Here is a 17,182-nt window from a genome sequence, read left to right on the forward strand (position 1 = left end):
ACACTTTCCTCTCTCAGTAGATATGAGGCTCTCTGAATTCATTGCCTATGCAGGTGATTCAACTTCACACACGAGAAGTCGTACATTTATCGATTAATTCCAAGAGATCATTTTTGCTCTCGAAACAGTGTCTCACCCCCAACATGTTTTTCTTAATATTTTATTGATATATGTGCGAGTTAAGGAACACTGATTTTGAAATGATCACGTAAGAGTGGTTAGTGGATGTGGATACTTGACCTGCTAAGAGGATATTTAGATTGAGTTACAGAGTATGTAACAGTCACACAAGAGTCCCTCAGGGTAATTATGACATTGCCTCGGTCAATTTTTGTAGTTCCATTTAACTGCTATGTTGTGTATTCATGTTGTTTATTTTGTCACAAATATACCCTTATGATTGGATTTGAATGCAAAAGAATATGATGAAGGAATCGAGTGATATTCAGATATTCATGACTCTGTATATTATTCCCAGAAGCCCTCATGGTTTTACACAGTTAGTATTGACTCCTCCAGTAGCCTGCTGGATTGGTTTACGTCTCTTCCTGGTCCATAAAGAACATTAAGTTTCTAACGATCACGTAACAAACAAAATGATTGAATTACAAAACGGTTGATATCTGATGTTCAGGTGACCGCTGTTTGTCCTTCTGGCTGTCATTGACTGACGGTACAGAGGCCCTCATGGCAGCTGAGGCACTCCTGCTGAAGGGTGAAGTGTATCAGTGACACCTTGGAAAGTGAACCAACCTCCTGAGTCAGGGGAAGACACCGGCTTACCGCCAGCCCTGTTAGAAGGGGTTAATCAGTCCCAGTGCTGGGTGATCCTGTTTCAATACCACTATACAGATAAAATGTTTTGGAAAATAGGGTTTACTTCCGTTTGTCTGCGCTTATAATTGCGCTACAGATACTGCATTGCGTGTTTTCTTTCTTTCCTTTTTACAAAATGTGCTAAGTAACTCTTTTGAGTGTATTATATCCTATTCTAATGGTCACATTTAATTTAAATATAGTAGTGTATTGCTGATACTCAACTTTCAAAGGCCATAAGGTGTTATTAATGTCTCTCTGCTTTGAGGGGATATAACACTGTGATAAGTGTTCGACAATATCTTGATAAGTTTAAGACTAGGGTCATGATTAACATGGGTCAGGGTCAGCCTCCGGATTAGGGTCTGATTAAAGTCAAGAGTTTGAGTTTCCAGTGTTTGTAGAGGTCATCAGATAATCAAGTGACAATGTTGTTTAAACTTTGGTTATGTTAAATACCAGCACTAGCCTATCAAAATATAGTAAAATATATCAAATAAAAAGGACAGAAGGCCTTGCCAGCCTGACATCACTTTCTCAACATCGCTCAGTAAACCTTGAGGCTGGCAGGCTATCCTGAACGGGCAAAGTAAGAGACGATATTTATGTTTGACAGGGCCAGGCAATCATAGCCATCCATCAGCAGCTAGATTGCTCATCACTTCTACCCACAGTCAGGGTGAACTTTCCCAGGGCAAGCAGCTGCTGATCTGCTCTGCACGCAGGCCAGCGGGACACTGCGGAGACGGACGACGAGTGACCAGACTCTGGGCTCTCGCCTCTCATTTATTCAATAATTAATGTATTTGTAGCTGCTGAGACGTGCGATGTGAGAACTGCAGGACTGTGTGTGGGGAAAGTTAGGAAAAGTTAGCAGCCACGAGACGATGGTAGAAATGAACTATGACATTTACTCAAGTACTGTTCTTAAGTACAATTTGGGGTATTCTGTACTTCACCTGAGTATTTTGATTTTCTTCTATTTTATACTTTTACATTACATTTCAGAGGAATTATGTTAGTTTTTACTCCACTATACTTACTGACAGCTAGAGTTACTAGTTACGTTGCATTTTAAATATCAAATACATGTGATAAGTTTATAAAATACAATGTATTGTCCAAATGTAGTGGTTTTCAACCTGTTTGGCTACAGTAAAGCAGTGTCTGGATGGGGCCACTTGTCATGTCTCTTGTTAGTAGGTCCAAAAAAGACACATTTCCCCTCTCTCAGCTGGTTTTATAATATAACTGTTCAAATCCGGGAGAGGTTAACTTATCCGACGACAAAACAAAGACAAGAAAAAAGTCCCAAAAATGGATGCAAATTTATGTGGCTGAACTTTGTTTCTTCTTCTCTCCTGCCTTATTAATCATCTAAGGACCACTCAGCTTTGTCTTTGTGACCTTTTGGAGAGGGACCTACCTTAGCTTTGGAACCACTGAACAACCAACTGTATATCAAGTAGTTAAATCAATAGGATATAGGATTTTGGTGGAAGGATCTCAACCTCAAGCAAACGTAGATGTGTGTTTGTTTTCTGGTGTTGACATGTGAGTTTCTGGAAAACACTGCAGTAGTGAGACCAGTTATCAGCAGGAGGACCAACAAGCATTATTCCAACTGATGTCCTTGAACACGACACATTATCCCTACCTGTTCTGCAGCTGATCCCGCACTTTTGTTTTGCAGGGAGAGGAGGGAGAAAGTTAGGAAGGAAATTTCCCTACAGAGAGCAATAAAGGATCACATTACATTACAGGGAGGGATAACTGATGAATGAGAGGCATGAGCAATCATAGGGGTAAATGTCTTCATCATCCATCCACGTTTCACCACACTGCTGAAAATACTCGTGCCATTATGGGTGAGAACAGAGGGGGGACATTTGCTAGAGAAAAGGAGGTGGGGATAGATGGGCAAGAAGGAGGAGGAGATTATCTTACATTTATTATGGTGGAGTAAATTAAACAGGGGAGGTCATTATTTTTATCTGGAGAGAGGAGAGAGAGGGACCTATTCTTAGCTTTTACCCCTATGGCTGGTCGACAAGATAGCTCTACAGTTTTATGTGAGCCTGTTTTAGAACCCCACGCCCCAACTCTCCCAAACTACAGCTTCATCAAACACACACAAAAGAAGAAAATATCCACTTCTTTTTATATTATTATGGGATTGTCAGATGAGAACACCTTTATGGCAGTTATGAAAAAAGAAAACAAAAAGAGCTGAAGGCCTTTTATTCTTCACTTAACATATTTAGTTTCCCAGATGGCAGAGGGGATTGCTGACGCCACAGAATATAAACTAAGTAAATAAATAAATTTCCCCGAGGGCGACTTTCTCCTCAATATTTTTTATTTGCTTTTTGAGGTTCGAAGTGTGTCACCTTTGTTATTGTTCCCTGTAGTGGGATGAATAATGTCAGCAATATTCAGCTTTCATATCTGGGAACATCATAACAAGAGAGCAGACACTAGTCAGGAGATGGGAGAATGCATCCCTGTATAGAGCTTGTCAACGACACCTCCTCTCACCGTGGAAAATAATGTGATGACAATGAAACCAAAATTAGATAATTGTAAATATGGAAAATAAAAAAACTGCACTCATGCAAATAAGAGCTAGTAAAACTGCTGAGGATTTAAATTACAAGAACCAGCTGGTATAAGAAACGTATCCTCCCAAACTCAAAAACGACTCTACTAAGAGTTTAAGTTGAGAACGGCAGAGACGGTCAGATTCATTATTGAATATCTGCACAAAATGTCATGGCAATACATCCAACAGTTGTAAGGATTATTTCAGTCAGGACCAAAGTGGTGGACCGACCCCCCCCCCCGCAGCCTACCAGTTGACAGACCGACATTGTCATCCCCAGAGCTAAAAATGACTAAAAGAGTGGAGTGCCAGTCAACCTTGTGTTTTTGAAGCTGCTTAGTCATAGGTGTGTGACTGTGTTCCTGCAAGGTGAACAGACTGTTTTAGGAGAGTGATTGCCGGTGGGTCCGTCGGCCAGCTCACCCTCACCTTGTCCAGTATACACGCCTCTCATGCACACGTGCCAATTTTAGCAAGGCCCTCTCTCCGCAGTTGAGATTGCAGCAGCCCTCAAACACATAGATCGTGATTCTCGTTCAACCTACGAGCACTTTCTCTCTCTTTTTCTAATAATGATTTGGATGTTGAAATTGTAGCCTACAAGTGCAAGTGAAAAATACTAATGAGTGTTTCTATTTTTGCTTCATCACAAATTGAGAGCAACTGAGTCTTTCCAAACTGTTTTTAATTCTTCACTGTACTTAACATTCAGTCGTGCATGACTATGATTTACTGTCAGCCATTTCCATAATAGTTGGTAATAACCTTGCCTGTGTAAGAGAGCGATGGGGATTTTATTTTTACATGAGCACCAGCCACATTACCATCATTTGCATCATGTTTCAGATGTCCTCCACTGTGGAGAGATGGGGCTGAAAGATAGAGCATAGGAGGAGGCTGACTAGAGGAACAAATCCACTTAAAGGCAGATGCAGACATCGGAGAGTTTGAGGGGGCCGGAGCTCTGAGAGTGAGGAGTGAGGGGCTCATGTAATGAGGATGTGAGGATGGTGGTAAGAGGGGACATTTTGTCTGATAAAGGTTAACTTGAGACCCTACAAAGGGGTCTGCAGAGATGATTCAAAGTGTGGGTTGATGGATGAGTGGTGAAAGGGAGGTCAGTGGAATCATTACTATGTGCTATGCAAAGACATTATGATGAAACTAAACAACAACAATAGCAACACAAAAGTATTAAAGCCACATAAATGACAAAGAGCTTGAATTTGTTTCACTTTAGCATCTTTGGTACAAATGTTCTGGAGACAATGATTTTAAGAATCGGACATCTGCTCCTCTATTGGTCAGATAAACTGACTGTACTTAAATACAGTTTTGAGTATTTCTATTTTATGCAACTTTATAGCTCTACTCCACTCCACATTTCAGAGGTAAACATTGTGCTTTTCACTTCACTTTCACTCTTTTATTTGACAGCTTTAGTTACTAGTAACCTTCCAGATTCAGACTAATAAAAAAAGAATATAGTCAACAATTAATCATGATGTGTTATTATAGATTGTACCCAGTAGTTCATAAAATTAGCCCCATTTCACTAGCTGCATCATTTAGGTGATGTGCACATGAAAGCATCAATTATAATCCAATTATGTAACATATATTTTGCTGAAATGGGCCATTCTGCATGAGCACTTTGTCTACTACTGACTGATGCTATTAGCAAGTGTTTAAAATGTGTGCCAGGTTTGGACTTCACAGTCACTTAAACATTCCAGCCACACCCTCACACTGAAGGTCAGAGTTCATTGTTATGGTTACAACTGTGTGTATAATTCATGCAGGGGTGGTTGTTATGTTGATGACCAGCAGCTTACGGGATACAAGCTGAGTCTGTGACACAGATATCGATGCAGACCTTGTTACAGAAGACACACCCGACAGCTTTTTGTTTGCGGTCTGGCCAATTTTGATTGCATTATGTATAGCAGGACATCTGATAAGGCTGAGATCCCAGCCACTGGAAATGGCCTCAAATGGCACTGCACAGTCAAATAAGTAATTTGTGATCTCATACTGGAGCAGCAAGGAGATGTCTGCAGACTTATTGGTGCTGACTCTGTTTCTCTTTCTCATCCTCCTTGTCCCTCCCTACTGCACTGTTTTATTTTACTCGTCTGACTCCTTTTCAACATGAGCTCACATTTTCTCTCTCAGCTCCTGACTCATATAAAAACACACATGACTGAGCTTTCAAATACAGGAAAAAGAAGCAAACAAGCAAATTTGCTCAGAAGACATAGAATAAGCAGAGATATACAGAATTTGAGATGTGGGAAGTGTAAACACAAGTACAGCAATGGGAACCTGAGCTGTCGATGATTATACGTTTGTTTGTTTGTTTGAAATTTTGCCATTTTCATTTGTCTTTCATCATGGTGTCATAGAGGGATATCACTGGATTTTAACATTCAGATATATAGCTTTATTATCTCGAGGATTACTATGATAAGAGTGCAATCACTAGCTCTGTATTTTTTATCTCTGGCTCCACGTGTTTAGATTTTGAGTTGCATCAGTGACTCTCCTACTGTGTTATCCGTCATGTCATGTTAACATTGTGTTGATATAGTAGCTCATTAGGACAAACTGTACAAAAAGGAAAATTACTTTGTCAAGTTCATTTGAATTTAAAAAATAATTGTACACAGAGTGGCAACAGACTGCAGGCTACATCAGTGATTTATACCAAGAGAAAATTACTTGTGAAAATACAACATCACTTTACACAACGTCACTTCAAATTTGTAATATAGCAAAAAAAAACACGTGGTTTAACATTCATTCATTAACAGTTTTGACAAATCAAAATGTAGAAAAAGTTAAAACATTCAATGTTTTAATAACACAAAATAAGATCAACTAATCTGGGTCATAGAACATTCAGATAATTTTTAAAGTCAAAGAAAACAAGTTCCTGTTTGCATCGGATGATAAATTCACTACATGTGTTTTTAAGAAGATGTCAACTTTTGGTTAATCTCAGTCAAAGCTGCAATTAATCGAGTTTTAAAAGAATATTAATGGATAGATATTTTTATAATCAGTAAGCATTTAAGTCATTTATCAAATAAAAAATCAAAACATTAGATGGCTCCAGGTTGTAAAATGTATCTCACATTATAGTTGTATGGTTGTAGACAGTTGGTCGGACATTATTGACGTTACTTTGGGCTCTGAGAAATTGTGATAAGGCATTTTTCACTGCTTTCTGATGTATTATAGACCAAATGATTAATGGAGAAAATAATCAGGAGATTAATAGATGATGTTTTCAGCAAAAACTTAATGAAAGAGCAAAATCCCATTGGAATAATCATGTGATACTGTCATACACTTTTTACTCACAGTTCTTCAATGGCTTTGCTTTTTTTTTTTTGGTCCTGAACCTGTGGCGACCTTGTCACCGTAGCAATCAGCTGGAACCTGCCCTGTGGAGCCTTTCAGGTTAACTGTTAAACCACTCCTCAGCTGATTTCACCAGCTGCCTCCAAGTTTCTTTTATCTTGACCTTGACTTTCTGTATGTACGAATCCACGTCCGTCAGATTGGATGGCCTCCAGATACTGGTGACGTCTAACCGGCAGATGCCTCACCAGTTCCAGCTGAGATTTTATTGTCCCTGTTGAACATGAAAACCAATGAGCCTCTACAGCAGAGCTTTGCAGTAATGTTAACCCCTTATTATTTAGTCGTTTATGTGGCACAGTAGAATTTATTCCTCATCCGCTAGTTATGTAGATGGTTACTAATTGACCTTGACATAATGCTTCATTAGAAGTGGCTCATAAAGACTCTTAAAATTAAGGTATAGAGGTCTTGGAGGACACAGGGTGGGTACTGTAGGTTCAAGAGTCACAGCCTCATCTTCCTTTCCAGCCATCCAAGCATGAAATTGAATTTGTCAGAGGATAACTGCTGCCACCTAAAGGTCAGAGGGCTACCCATACTGTATGTGTATGCAGCTGAAAAGGTATTTGCAGATTGTAACGTCTGATTTAAGTTGCAACAGTTTAAAACCATTTCTTGACAGGCTCCAAACAAAAAGAGGATAACTATCATGAAAAACAGCACACATGTACTTCAGTTTCACTCGGAGAAATACATTTAACCTGGAAGCACCTGGCGGATAAGTTGACTCACAGTGCGAGACCACCACTGAGGCATGAAATTGAAATTATTGATGGATACATTCTGACACCAAGAGGCCAGAGAGCCACAATGGTCTGCATGTGTACCTGTGGTCATTTGGTGGCTGTGAAGACTTACACGCTGCTTCTAAAACAGTATACTTACACTAAAATGTGTGTCACTATAAAACTACCTTTATTTATACTTTGCATATGTACAGTAATAGATGCTGAAGCCTGTTAGTACATAAAACAGAAAAAAAGGGAACAAAGGAAAATAATTTCAGTTTTATTTGCCGGAGTACAAAACTGTGATTTTATTGTAAAACTGTTCACTCTTGTGATTATTTAAGGCTACTATCGCAGACACTCCTCCATGGCTTGCAGCTCCTGTAATTCATTGCAGCGAGGGCCACAGTGAAGGCAGAGGAGTCGTCTGACCTTGGGGATGACGGAGAGGGCCGGGCCTCTGGCACCACTGGGAGAAGGAGAGGAGAGAGACACAGAGCTGTTATTTCTACTGATACATCAGTCAAAACAATGAGACAGTGGGAGTTCTGAGATCAAGTCGTAGCTTTTCATCTCATTAAACTTCATGTCAAGTTTAGGGAGTTACATGTTCTTCTTTTCCTCTTACTCACCCATTGAAGTGTAGCTGAGCTAATTTGAAGAGTTGTTGACCCAGTTCAATACTGTCCTCTCCGTACTGGGAGCAAATAGCTACGGTGCTTCGCTCCAGATAGGAGGCTGCGTTTTTCCAGTCACCTACAAGAAGCAAAGCAGTAAAAAAAAAATATATATATATATAACTGCCCACAACTCTGGTCATGAACACACCTGGAGTTCATTTGACACCCCAGGGTGTCTGAGAATTCTGTTATTGGTTTCTTGACTTTAGCTACTATATCTGAAATTTAACATGACCCTATTAAGCATTTTTTGCTGATAATCAGCACCATGAGGCCCAGTGCAGGTTCAGCAGCTGTTAGGATTACTCCTCCATTTAAGTCTGTACCTGGTTTTGGAAAAAGTGTCAAGGTGGTTATTTCTGACCTAAAAATAAGCCCTGCACTGCTGCTCTGCTGCCACAGCCAGTGATGCTTTTACTCCTGCTGAAAAGGCACATTAAGTTAATGGGGTTGCTTGATACTTTTCAGTTCCTATCAGTTCATTTTTAATGGTCTTCTCTACTGTTTGAGAAGAAGTTTGTTACAGAGCATATTTATAGATATCCTGTTGAAAGATTTGTTGTACTGAACTCAACCTGATTGAGCCACAGCTCACACTCAATTTATGTATGTTAAGCCTCAAATAAATCACCAGAGTGCACTGTATATAATATTCATGATTTTTCGTATTTTAAACTGTTAAAACTAAAGTCATCATATTGTATATTTGTTGAAATTATCAATATCATTTTGAACTTAACTCATTTGACTATTATTTTCAATTTTGACTTAAAAAAAAAGTTATAATAATGATAAATTATATTTTATCTCTTAAGTTTTACACATTGCTCTTGTCCATAAAAAGAGATGGAGAATTAAAAAATCTTAAAAATCTTTATTGTGCTAAAGATTGAGACTCTATTCAGACTGATATCCCTACTGTTTGGTAGAGATCTACATTTACCATTAATGGACAAGTTAAACCTTTGAGTAACCATTAGAGGGTTCACCCAGTTTTTTAAGACAATACATGTAGAAACCCTGCTGAGAGACAAAAGCAACATAACCCCCAACTGTGTTAGTGAAGGAAGGGGTGTAGTAACCACACAGCTCCCATGCAAATACTCATGCATTCTTTTTCTCACCCATTGTAGCATATGCTCTGGCCATTGCATCTGCCAGCTCCCCTTGTACAGGGTGCGTCTCCGCAAGGATTAGTCCAGACTGACACTGAGCCCTCTTCAACAGACTCAGAGCGTCATCTGAGGGAGGGGGGGGGGGGGGGGGGGGCAGAAAATGTAACAAAGACCTTCTGAACAAATGACAATGATACATTACTGTATCTACATACTGAATCAGCAGCCGTTTCTCACCTGGCCTCTCTCTCTCCATCAGGTCCACAGCCTTCTCCAGGTCGACCCTGATCTCCCGCAGCCTGTGGCTCACTTCAGACGAAGATAAACGGTGACCACAGGACAACTGCGAACATATAAATCCTGTTCCTTTGTCCACACTGCTTTTCTGAAAATCATATAGTGTCTCAAATGATTAAGATGGAAACATCAACAATAGTAGAGCAAATCTTCAGAGTAAGTATAAAGAAAGTCCCACGCACTTTGACAGATGCTTTGCACTTGCCACACAGGAGTCCAGACTGACGCTGACTACCTCCAACACCCGGCTGCTGTCCGCCCTCTGTACCTTCCTCCGTCTCCTCTTGGGTCAGGGTGCAGGCCTCACACTGACACAGGAAATAGTACTGCTGCTGCAGGAGACGCTGGCGTTCTTTGGTCACCATCCTACTGCTGTGAGCACCTGAAGGAGGGACAATAAAGATAGTTAGAGAACCACACAGTCGAGAGTGCATTCTCAAATCAAAGTGATTCTGATTAATTCAAATGTTCTTACCATAGCAGTGCAGGATCTCTTGTCCTGCAGTGATACCTTTGGCTGCTCTCACAGTTACAGTGACTCCGCGAGCTGAGCCTCTGTGCTCGGCTACACTCTCACCGAAGTCTGCAGACACGTCTAATTCGAGGGGATCAACACTAGCTCCGGTGCTGAACGCCAGGCTGGTGTTGGGACAACAAGAGTGATTCAGAAGACTAAGAGTTGGGAATATTGCCGTAGCAATGCGGATTTCCCGGCTGGACTGCACTGGTGAGTTTGTTGCTCCTGCAAAAACCAGAGTAAAGGTCCTAGTGAACATTCATAGCAGAGGATGTGATTATTAAACAGGCACCAATTCTTCGATAGTGGATTCTACCACACTATAAGCATGGATACAGTTACAGTGGAACTGACCAATTAATCAATTAGTTGATCGCCAGAAAATCGATAAAAACAATTAAGATTAATGATTAAAAGTAAATTTTAAGCCAAAATACCCCAAATTCACCGGCTCTAACTTCTCAAATGTCAAGGTTTGAGGTTTTCTATGAAAAAAACGGAATACCTTTGGATTCTGAACCTTCAGTCAAACATTGTTTTTCTGACAATTTATTGGCCAAATAATATTATTACTATTGATTAATATAGAAAATTAGAGTAATTGATAATGTATAATAATAATAATCTTGTGGACCTAAATTGAAGAAAAATTCATTTTTTAACTTCATTAAAAATAAAAAATGGTTGTATAACTACAATCACATTACAGAGCTACAGGTAAAAAAGATATATGACTTTGTCACACCACTGCAAGTCGTCCTCAAAAAATATTTTGTTTGATATTTTTATGCATGTGGAATCATCTTTGAGCTGCTCATCCATCTCTTCTTGCAACTGATTCACTCTGAATTGATGCAGCACTAAGATAGATAACACTGTATGAAATCTGTATGAGAGTTACCTGTATCTTGCAACATCAGGATTGCCTGCGCGTTACACCTAAGCTGCAGGATGTGTCTCAGGACTGCACCTCCCAGCAGCCACAGCTCCGTGCTCCAATGTGCGTTACCTCCCTCCTCGTCTGGTGATTGCCCATTTGTCCCCGAGGGCCCACTGAGGGCCCAAGATGGAGGTGGAGGTCCTGCCTTACTGAGCCTCAGGTAGAGTGTTGCTGCGGTAACAGCACTCAGGAAACGCAGAGCAGGGCTATGGCGATTTAGGTGGTGCAGCAAGTGAAACACGCTCAGGTAAGAGCCACCGAAGTATGAAGCAGAAGGATCGGGTTGATTTGTACGACATGAATGGGACTCACTGGACTCTCTCTTTAAGCAGCCTGGCTCTGACTTTGTGTGCTTGTCTCTGATTGGTTCCCTGGCCATTTGGATGTTTTTTAACCCTGCCTTTAGTGTGACCCTCAGAGCGAGCTGTGACATCACACCCATCACCATCAGATCTGCTCCCAGTGGACATTCCCAGCGGTGATGTTCTTCCCAGGCGTCCCGCTGACAGCCAGTTGAACAGTATCGGCTGTAACTACATCCCTCACACGGCACAGGACACAATGTGTCAGTCAGACACCTGTGACAGCATCTGTGCTCTATTCCAAACATTCCTCTCTTCCCTTTCTCTTCCTCCATCCCCGGTATGAGGACACAACTGTACGGCCTGTCATTAAGGATCACCTCCCCAGCTGCTATTCTCTCTGCTGCCACCAAGTGTCGACCTTTCTCCGGGCTGAAGCCAACAGTAGCTTGAGGACAAATCCCACAAGTGAGACAATCAACAGATGGTGCTTTGACCCCATCTGGACCTTTATGATTCTTTGAGGCAAGATTGTGATGATCCTCTTTTCCGTTTTGACCTCCAAAGAGGTGTTTGAGACACTGTGTGCGACGGTCCTCCAGTTTGTGTGAAAGATGAGAGGGGTAGCCATTCTTCAGGGCTTTGTCAATGTCATCAAGACATTCCTGAGTAAAACAGAAATAGTGGAGTGTGAGCCACGACAAAATCCAAGCTTGTGAGCAAAACATCAGATGGATGACTTTTACTAACTTATAAAAGTCAGCATTTTCACTATAAAATGTTTAAGGTCTAGGATTGAGTATTAATCTAAACCTAAACCAGGAAACAAAGACGTGAGAAGGGAATAGTTAAGCCATCTCTGCCTACAGCACAGAACAGATGAGCTGGAACAATTTGTGACTGATGTGAAGAAAAAGAAAATGAGTCAATCTAATGTGTAAAGCTTGGATATGACAATTTGTTCACATTCTTACCAGTTTTCACTGGCTTCATAAGTACGTCATTTCACATTAGACGTAGGCTTCTCTGTCATTCAACTATAAGTATATTAGAGATGTTTGGGTAAAAATGAGTAATAGCTGGAGAGGAGGTTTTCTTGGCTTGGCCGCAGTCAGTGTGGGTTGAGCTGAAGACAAGCAGCAGTTCAATTCTTGTTGTAGGTTCCTGGCAGACTGATGTTCCCCCGACAACAAAACACACAGATTTCCTACGCTTTGGGTAACAAAATCAGCAGGATTGTTACAACACTTGGGGTTAGAGCTAAGTGTCTATCCTCTAATCATACTCCCTGTTAGCAGTTATACAGGTACACCTAGTTAAATGCAATGCAGTCTAATACAGCAGCCCTGCAATGAATCCTCCTTCAAGAGGTTTTTGCGGTTTTGTTTTTATTGAAATTGTTTCGTTGTTAGAATGCAATACAGTTCAACAGCGACACAAACCGCAGCCTCCAAAATGACCATAAAGTTGAATCAACACCTCTCTAAAACGGTTTCAACACAATCTGAACACTATAAGCCTCATGAATGTGGCCTCTATCGCTGGACTGTTCTATCAGACTCCATTAGTTTTAGCCTGTAGTGCATAATAAACTGCCAACTGAGTGTATATTGCCTGGATGACCTAGTTGGGAAAACACTTTAATGTCAGTGATATGTGTGAAAAGATCAAAACCTTGACAAAATATTATTTGATAATAACCAAATTATTAATGGGCTCTTGCAAATAATCTGCTATTTATAACTAGTATAAACAGCAATGCTAAGCTTGTGAGTGTACTGTTTACATGTAATAACTGGTCTACACAGGTTTTAATGATAATACAAGTGCTGAACTGCTTCGGTATTTAATTGTGGAAGGTGGCTCTGTCTCACCTGGTAGTGCTGCAGATGGTGGAGCGCAGCCGAGCGGTTGGCATAACACAGAGACAGCTGCTGCGAACTTTGAGGAGCAAAACATATACCCTGTCATGACAGGAGAGAGAAGCTGAGTGTTGGCGCGCATTAATTAGGACTGAGAAATGCATTTTTAGACTACTGCTCTCAAAAATGTAAACATATTATTTGATACCAGTTTACAAAGATATAATTTTTTTCAGTTTTACAATATATAACGGTTATAGATTAATACAAATTTCTCTGGTGAACATCTGGTTACTTCTGTATCACATCACAACTATTACACTACTATTATTACATTAAATGTCATCAACTGCAATACCATCAACTAAAACATTAACTAGACAGTTAAAACGTATAAAAATAATTGCAAACACTAATGTAATAAGATAGGAAAGAAATGACAGTTGGACATAATCAAAAGCTAAGTGGTACTTTGAATGGAATGATGGACTTTTATATATATTCAATCTTTGATTATTGTGGTGGATTGAAGTTTCTGTTTTCTGGCCAAGACTTTAAGACTTAAACCACAGATGATTGTTGTCACCTCACCTGTGAATAGTGGAGAGCGGCTGCAGTGTAGTCTCTGGTCTTGAAGCTTGAGTTACCCTTCTCCCTGCATTTGGCTGCTTGCACTGTGTCCTTCTGCACTGACTGTCCTGCAGAGATCGACTGCAGAAAATCAAGATCATCTTGGCTGGAAAACAGAGAAATGTACCATTACAAATATACAGAGGAAACTGTGATCAACAACTAAGCCAGTACCTTGTTCAAAAACCTTTCCCAGAAGCATTATCATGGATTTATTGGTGGTTTATTGACAAATTACATAGAATTGATTATGGAATTTATTCACTTTGAACAAGTCTGCTTTGTGAACAGAGAAGCGAATACGTGGTTCACTCGGCTACAATGCATTGTCCCTTTGTAGCTGATGAAAACCTTACGTTTTAAATAGTTAATAGTTTATAGTTTTTACCAGGATAAACTGAAGTGTAACACTGATCAGATAGATAAATCCACTAGCACAATAGTTAGCCAGCTACTCACGTTGTCAGAGTTAAGGCACACTTAAAAACATCATCTATTTCAAGCAGGGATGTGAAATGCTCCTTTAACTCGGGGGCGAGTCCGGTCCATTTCTGTGCAACGTGATCTTGCCACTGGACACACGGAAGATCCATCATGAGGTATAAGGAAGCCTCATTAGCATCGCAGACCAGCTTTGGGTTTATTTTGAGTCCGTTTCACGCCACTTTTAAACGGTGACAACACCACTGTCAAGTTAGCTTGGACTTAAAGTGAGTTTCCGATAAGAACCTTCAAAATAAAATCCTTGAACCCCCTCGCTCTCCAATTCAAATTAAATAAGGCAATCATAATTAAGTGTCGAGAAAAATGTCCTTCGTTTTTTAATAAACCTTTCGAAACGAATTGGAATTTGTCTAAAATGCATTGTCATAAACAAAGCTTATTCCACAGGGCAAGAAAAAAGTGAGGTTTTCAGAGAGATGTATAATTTTCATTGGACATCAACAACTTAATACATTAAATGTAATTAATTTAATTCCAGGCGTTTTGACGGCCTCCCCCATATTGCTGCCCCAGGTATTTCGTTCAACTATTCCTCCCAATAACTACACCACTGCTCGTACTAGTGCTATGCCATTATGTCAGCTTCGCAATATACTTACAAATCTCCTTTATTTTGAAGGCATAAATGCGCCATATCCGGTGTAGTACCCTTTGTGATTATGTTGCTTTTTGTAATCATTGCGAAAGTATCGTTTGTCTCGCTTCTCTCGCGATAAGTCCCGTGCCTTTACCTTGGGTTTCGCATGAAAACAGCTAAAGTCTGCTGGCTTTAAGAACAACTTTACCCGGGAGAGATGAGTGTTACACTCACAGAGGGGGCGGTTGAAGTAAATATGAATATAATATAACTGACTTTCCGACTTTTTCTTGATTCGATGTCGCCAGGCTGATATTTAGCCATGTAGCTCTACTTGCTGCAGCATGCTAGCGAGCTAGTATGATTTAAAGAGTCAGCTGCACCTACAGCTCAAAATGTTTAAACTTTGATTATCTTTGAAAATTTGTCAAATAGTGAGTTTCTCTGCATATGTGGGTGATTGGGGAAATGCTGATATGCTTTATTTATTCAATTATTGACACACAACAATGCTATGATTAAGTTGTCAGAATAAAATCTTGATATTTGGCCACGTCTTCCCAGTACTGAGGCGTCCAGACAGTTGATGAATGTCCGTTCAGCTGATAAACTAATGTTTACTTGGTAGGGGCAGTACAAAATAATTGCTATTTCATTAGTCTCCAATAATATTTAATTTTGACTTTTTACATTAGCAAGGTGGTAATGTGGTGGGACATGACGAGGCGAAGAAGGAGGCACTAATAAGTGAAAATCCTTTTTTTGTGTAGGCCCTGCTCAAAGGCTCACACATGAACAATCCCGTGCTGCAGATGCTGGTGAGTATATTTTAGGAGTCCACTTGACCAGCCAGTCCAACTGTATTTTATTTCAAACTCCACTTTGAAAGGGTACATGGATAAAATCCTCTATTACAGTATGAGTAACTTCATATCATGATGTATGGGATATAATAAATTTTAATTGAGAAACCAGTTGTGGACAAAATTGAGTAGATGGGAGTTTCTTCTTTTAGCATATCCAGTATATTAAAATTGTGACAAGTTGAGGTACAGACTTACTCATCATGATCAGTGGTCCAGTACAACTAAAGACATTTAAAGGGACAGCTTTGCTATAAATGCTCTTTGTCTGTTCTGTCACACTAACAAATAACTAAAAAGTATAAGTATCCTTCCTTCTCTCTGTGCTTGTCAGAGCATGCGTCAAATCAGTAACACCACAGGCCCAACCAGGTTCCGGCTTATGATGAGTGACGGTCAGCACTATTGGTCTTGTGAGTATCATACAGTAACTTTGACACTGTGGGTTCAGTTTGCTAAGGCACTGATAGGTCTCTGGTGTGTTGGTAACACAATAACCTGGGATCCAACAAGGGTAATATTATCAATTACAAAATACAGCAGTAGTGCTAAGGAAAACTTGCAGCTCAGAAGATCAGATCTGATATGTACATGATTATATTTGATTTGGATGTGTTCGTGTGTGTGTAGCCTTCCTGTTGGCCACCCAGTTAAACAAACTGGCAGAAGAGAACCTCCTGTTACCAAACTGTGTGTGTATGCTGACCAAGACCATCACCAACACATTGGCAGATGGCAGGTATGTGTTTTCTCTCTGTTTCCTTCCTCTCCTTTATTTTTGTGGCTCTATTTTTACTCTCTCCCACTTCTTGTGTTCCAGGCATGTGGTGGTTGTGATGGGCATGGACATATTGCAGTCAGCTGAGGAAACTGGAGGGAAGATAGGAAATCCCACTCCATTTAATACAGATGGTATGTTCTTTTGGAAATGTGAATGCATAAAGTTAGAAACACGGATAAATATCATCTGCAGGTCCCTTATGCTCTCTTTATTCAATTTACAGAAAAGTCGTCATCTCCGCAGAAGTTTGCCTCAAGCACCTCTGCCTCACCGAGCCCTCCATCAGCTGCAGTACCTGGACCCTCCTATGTCAACAACAGCAGTGAGTGTCATCAAAGATTTTTTTATATATGATTTCATGTTTCTCTATATATGATCCTCTCGGTTGTTACAAATGCAGGTCAGTGTTAAGAGTCTTTCATATATTAGTCTTAAATATGCCTTTATTCCAGTTTTTTTGCATGGCTTAAGTACCTTTGTATGTTGTTGACTTCTCATTCACAGCAGCAGTTATTAAAGTGAAATGTGATTAGTGCTTA

At 40.1% G+C, this 17,182-nt stretch overlaps 2 protein-coding genes across 4 annotated transcripts in view; one reads left to right on the top strand and one right to left on the bottom strand.

Annotated features, from left to right (window-relative positions):
* Positions 1 to 7,839: 7,839 nt before the first annotated feature.
* On the bottom strand, positions 7,840 to 14,679 carry smyd4 (SET and MYND domain containing 4). The gene is made up of 10 exons (XM_056396525.1): positions 14,378 to 14,679; positions 13,880 to 14,024; positions 13,301 to 13,390; positions 11,086 to 12,091; positions 10,143 to 10,409; positions 9,850 to 10,049; positions 9,608 to 9,755; positions 9,380 to 9,496; positions 8,208 to 8,331; positions 7,840 to 8,044 (listed from the first exon to the last, which is right to left on the bottom strand). Exons 1-10 carry the CDS (start codon positions 14,512 to 14,514, stop codon positions 7,924 to 7,926), a joined length of 2,355 nt encoding a protein of 784 aa, XP_056252500.1. The 5' UTR covers positions 14,515 to 14,679; the 3' UTR covers positions 7,840 to 7,923.
* LOC130182007 (replication protein A 70 kDa DNA-binding subunit-like) overlaps positions 10,317 to 17,182 on the top strand; it is a 40,798-nt gene continuing 33,932 nt past the window's right edge. For 2 of the 3 annotated variants that reach the window (XM_056396526.1, XM_056396527.1), the window contains exons 1-6: positions 15,101 to 15,249; positions 15,770 to 15,817; positions 16,197 to 16,275; positions 16,493 to 16,601; positions 16,683 to 16,774; positions 16,867 to 16,965. In XM_056396526.1, the coding sequence (XP_056252501.1) occupies positions 15,217 to 15,249; positions 15,770 to 15,817; positions 16,197 to 16,275; positions 16,493 to 16,601; positions 16,683 to 16,774; positions 16,867 to 16,965 (460 nt within the window). In that variant the 5' untranslated portion in view covers positions 15,101 to 15,216. Of the gene's footprint in view, positions 10,395 to 15,100; positions 15,250 to 15,769; positions 15,818 to 16,196; positions 16,276 to 16,492; positions 16,602 to 16,682; positions 16,775 to 16,866; positions 16,966 to 17,182 lie in introns of those variants that run through there. The other variant, XM_056396528.1, reaches the window with a different exon arrangement.

This window comes from Seriola aureovittata, chromosome 15, assembly GCF_021018895.1.
Source record: "Seriola aureovittata isolate HTS-2021-v1 ecotype China chromosome 15, ASM2101889v1, whole genome shotgun sequence".
NCBI lineage: Eukaryota > Metazoa > Chordata > Actinopteri > Carangiformes > Carangidae > Seriola > Seriola aureovittata.

Bases quoted from the DNA above. Each gene is read 5' to 3' on its own strand.
- smyd4 (XM_056396525.1), bottom strand. From the start codon at position 14,514: ATGATGGATCTTCCGTGTGTCCAGTGGCAAGATCACGTTGCACAGAAA. The intron at 14,025-14,377 runs GTGAGTAGCTGG...TCTGTTTTCCAG, and splicing joins TGTGCCTTAACTCTGACAAC to CCAAGATGATCTTGATTTTC. The intron at 10,410-11,085 runs GTAACTCTCATA...TGGTTTTTGCAG, and splicing joins CCTGATGTTGCAAGATACAG to GAGCAACAAACTCACCAGTG.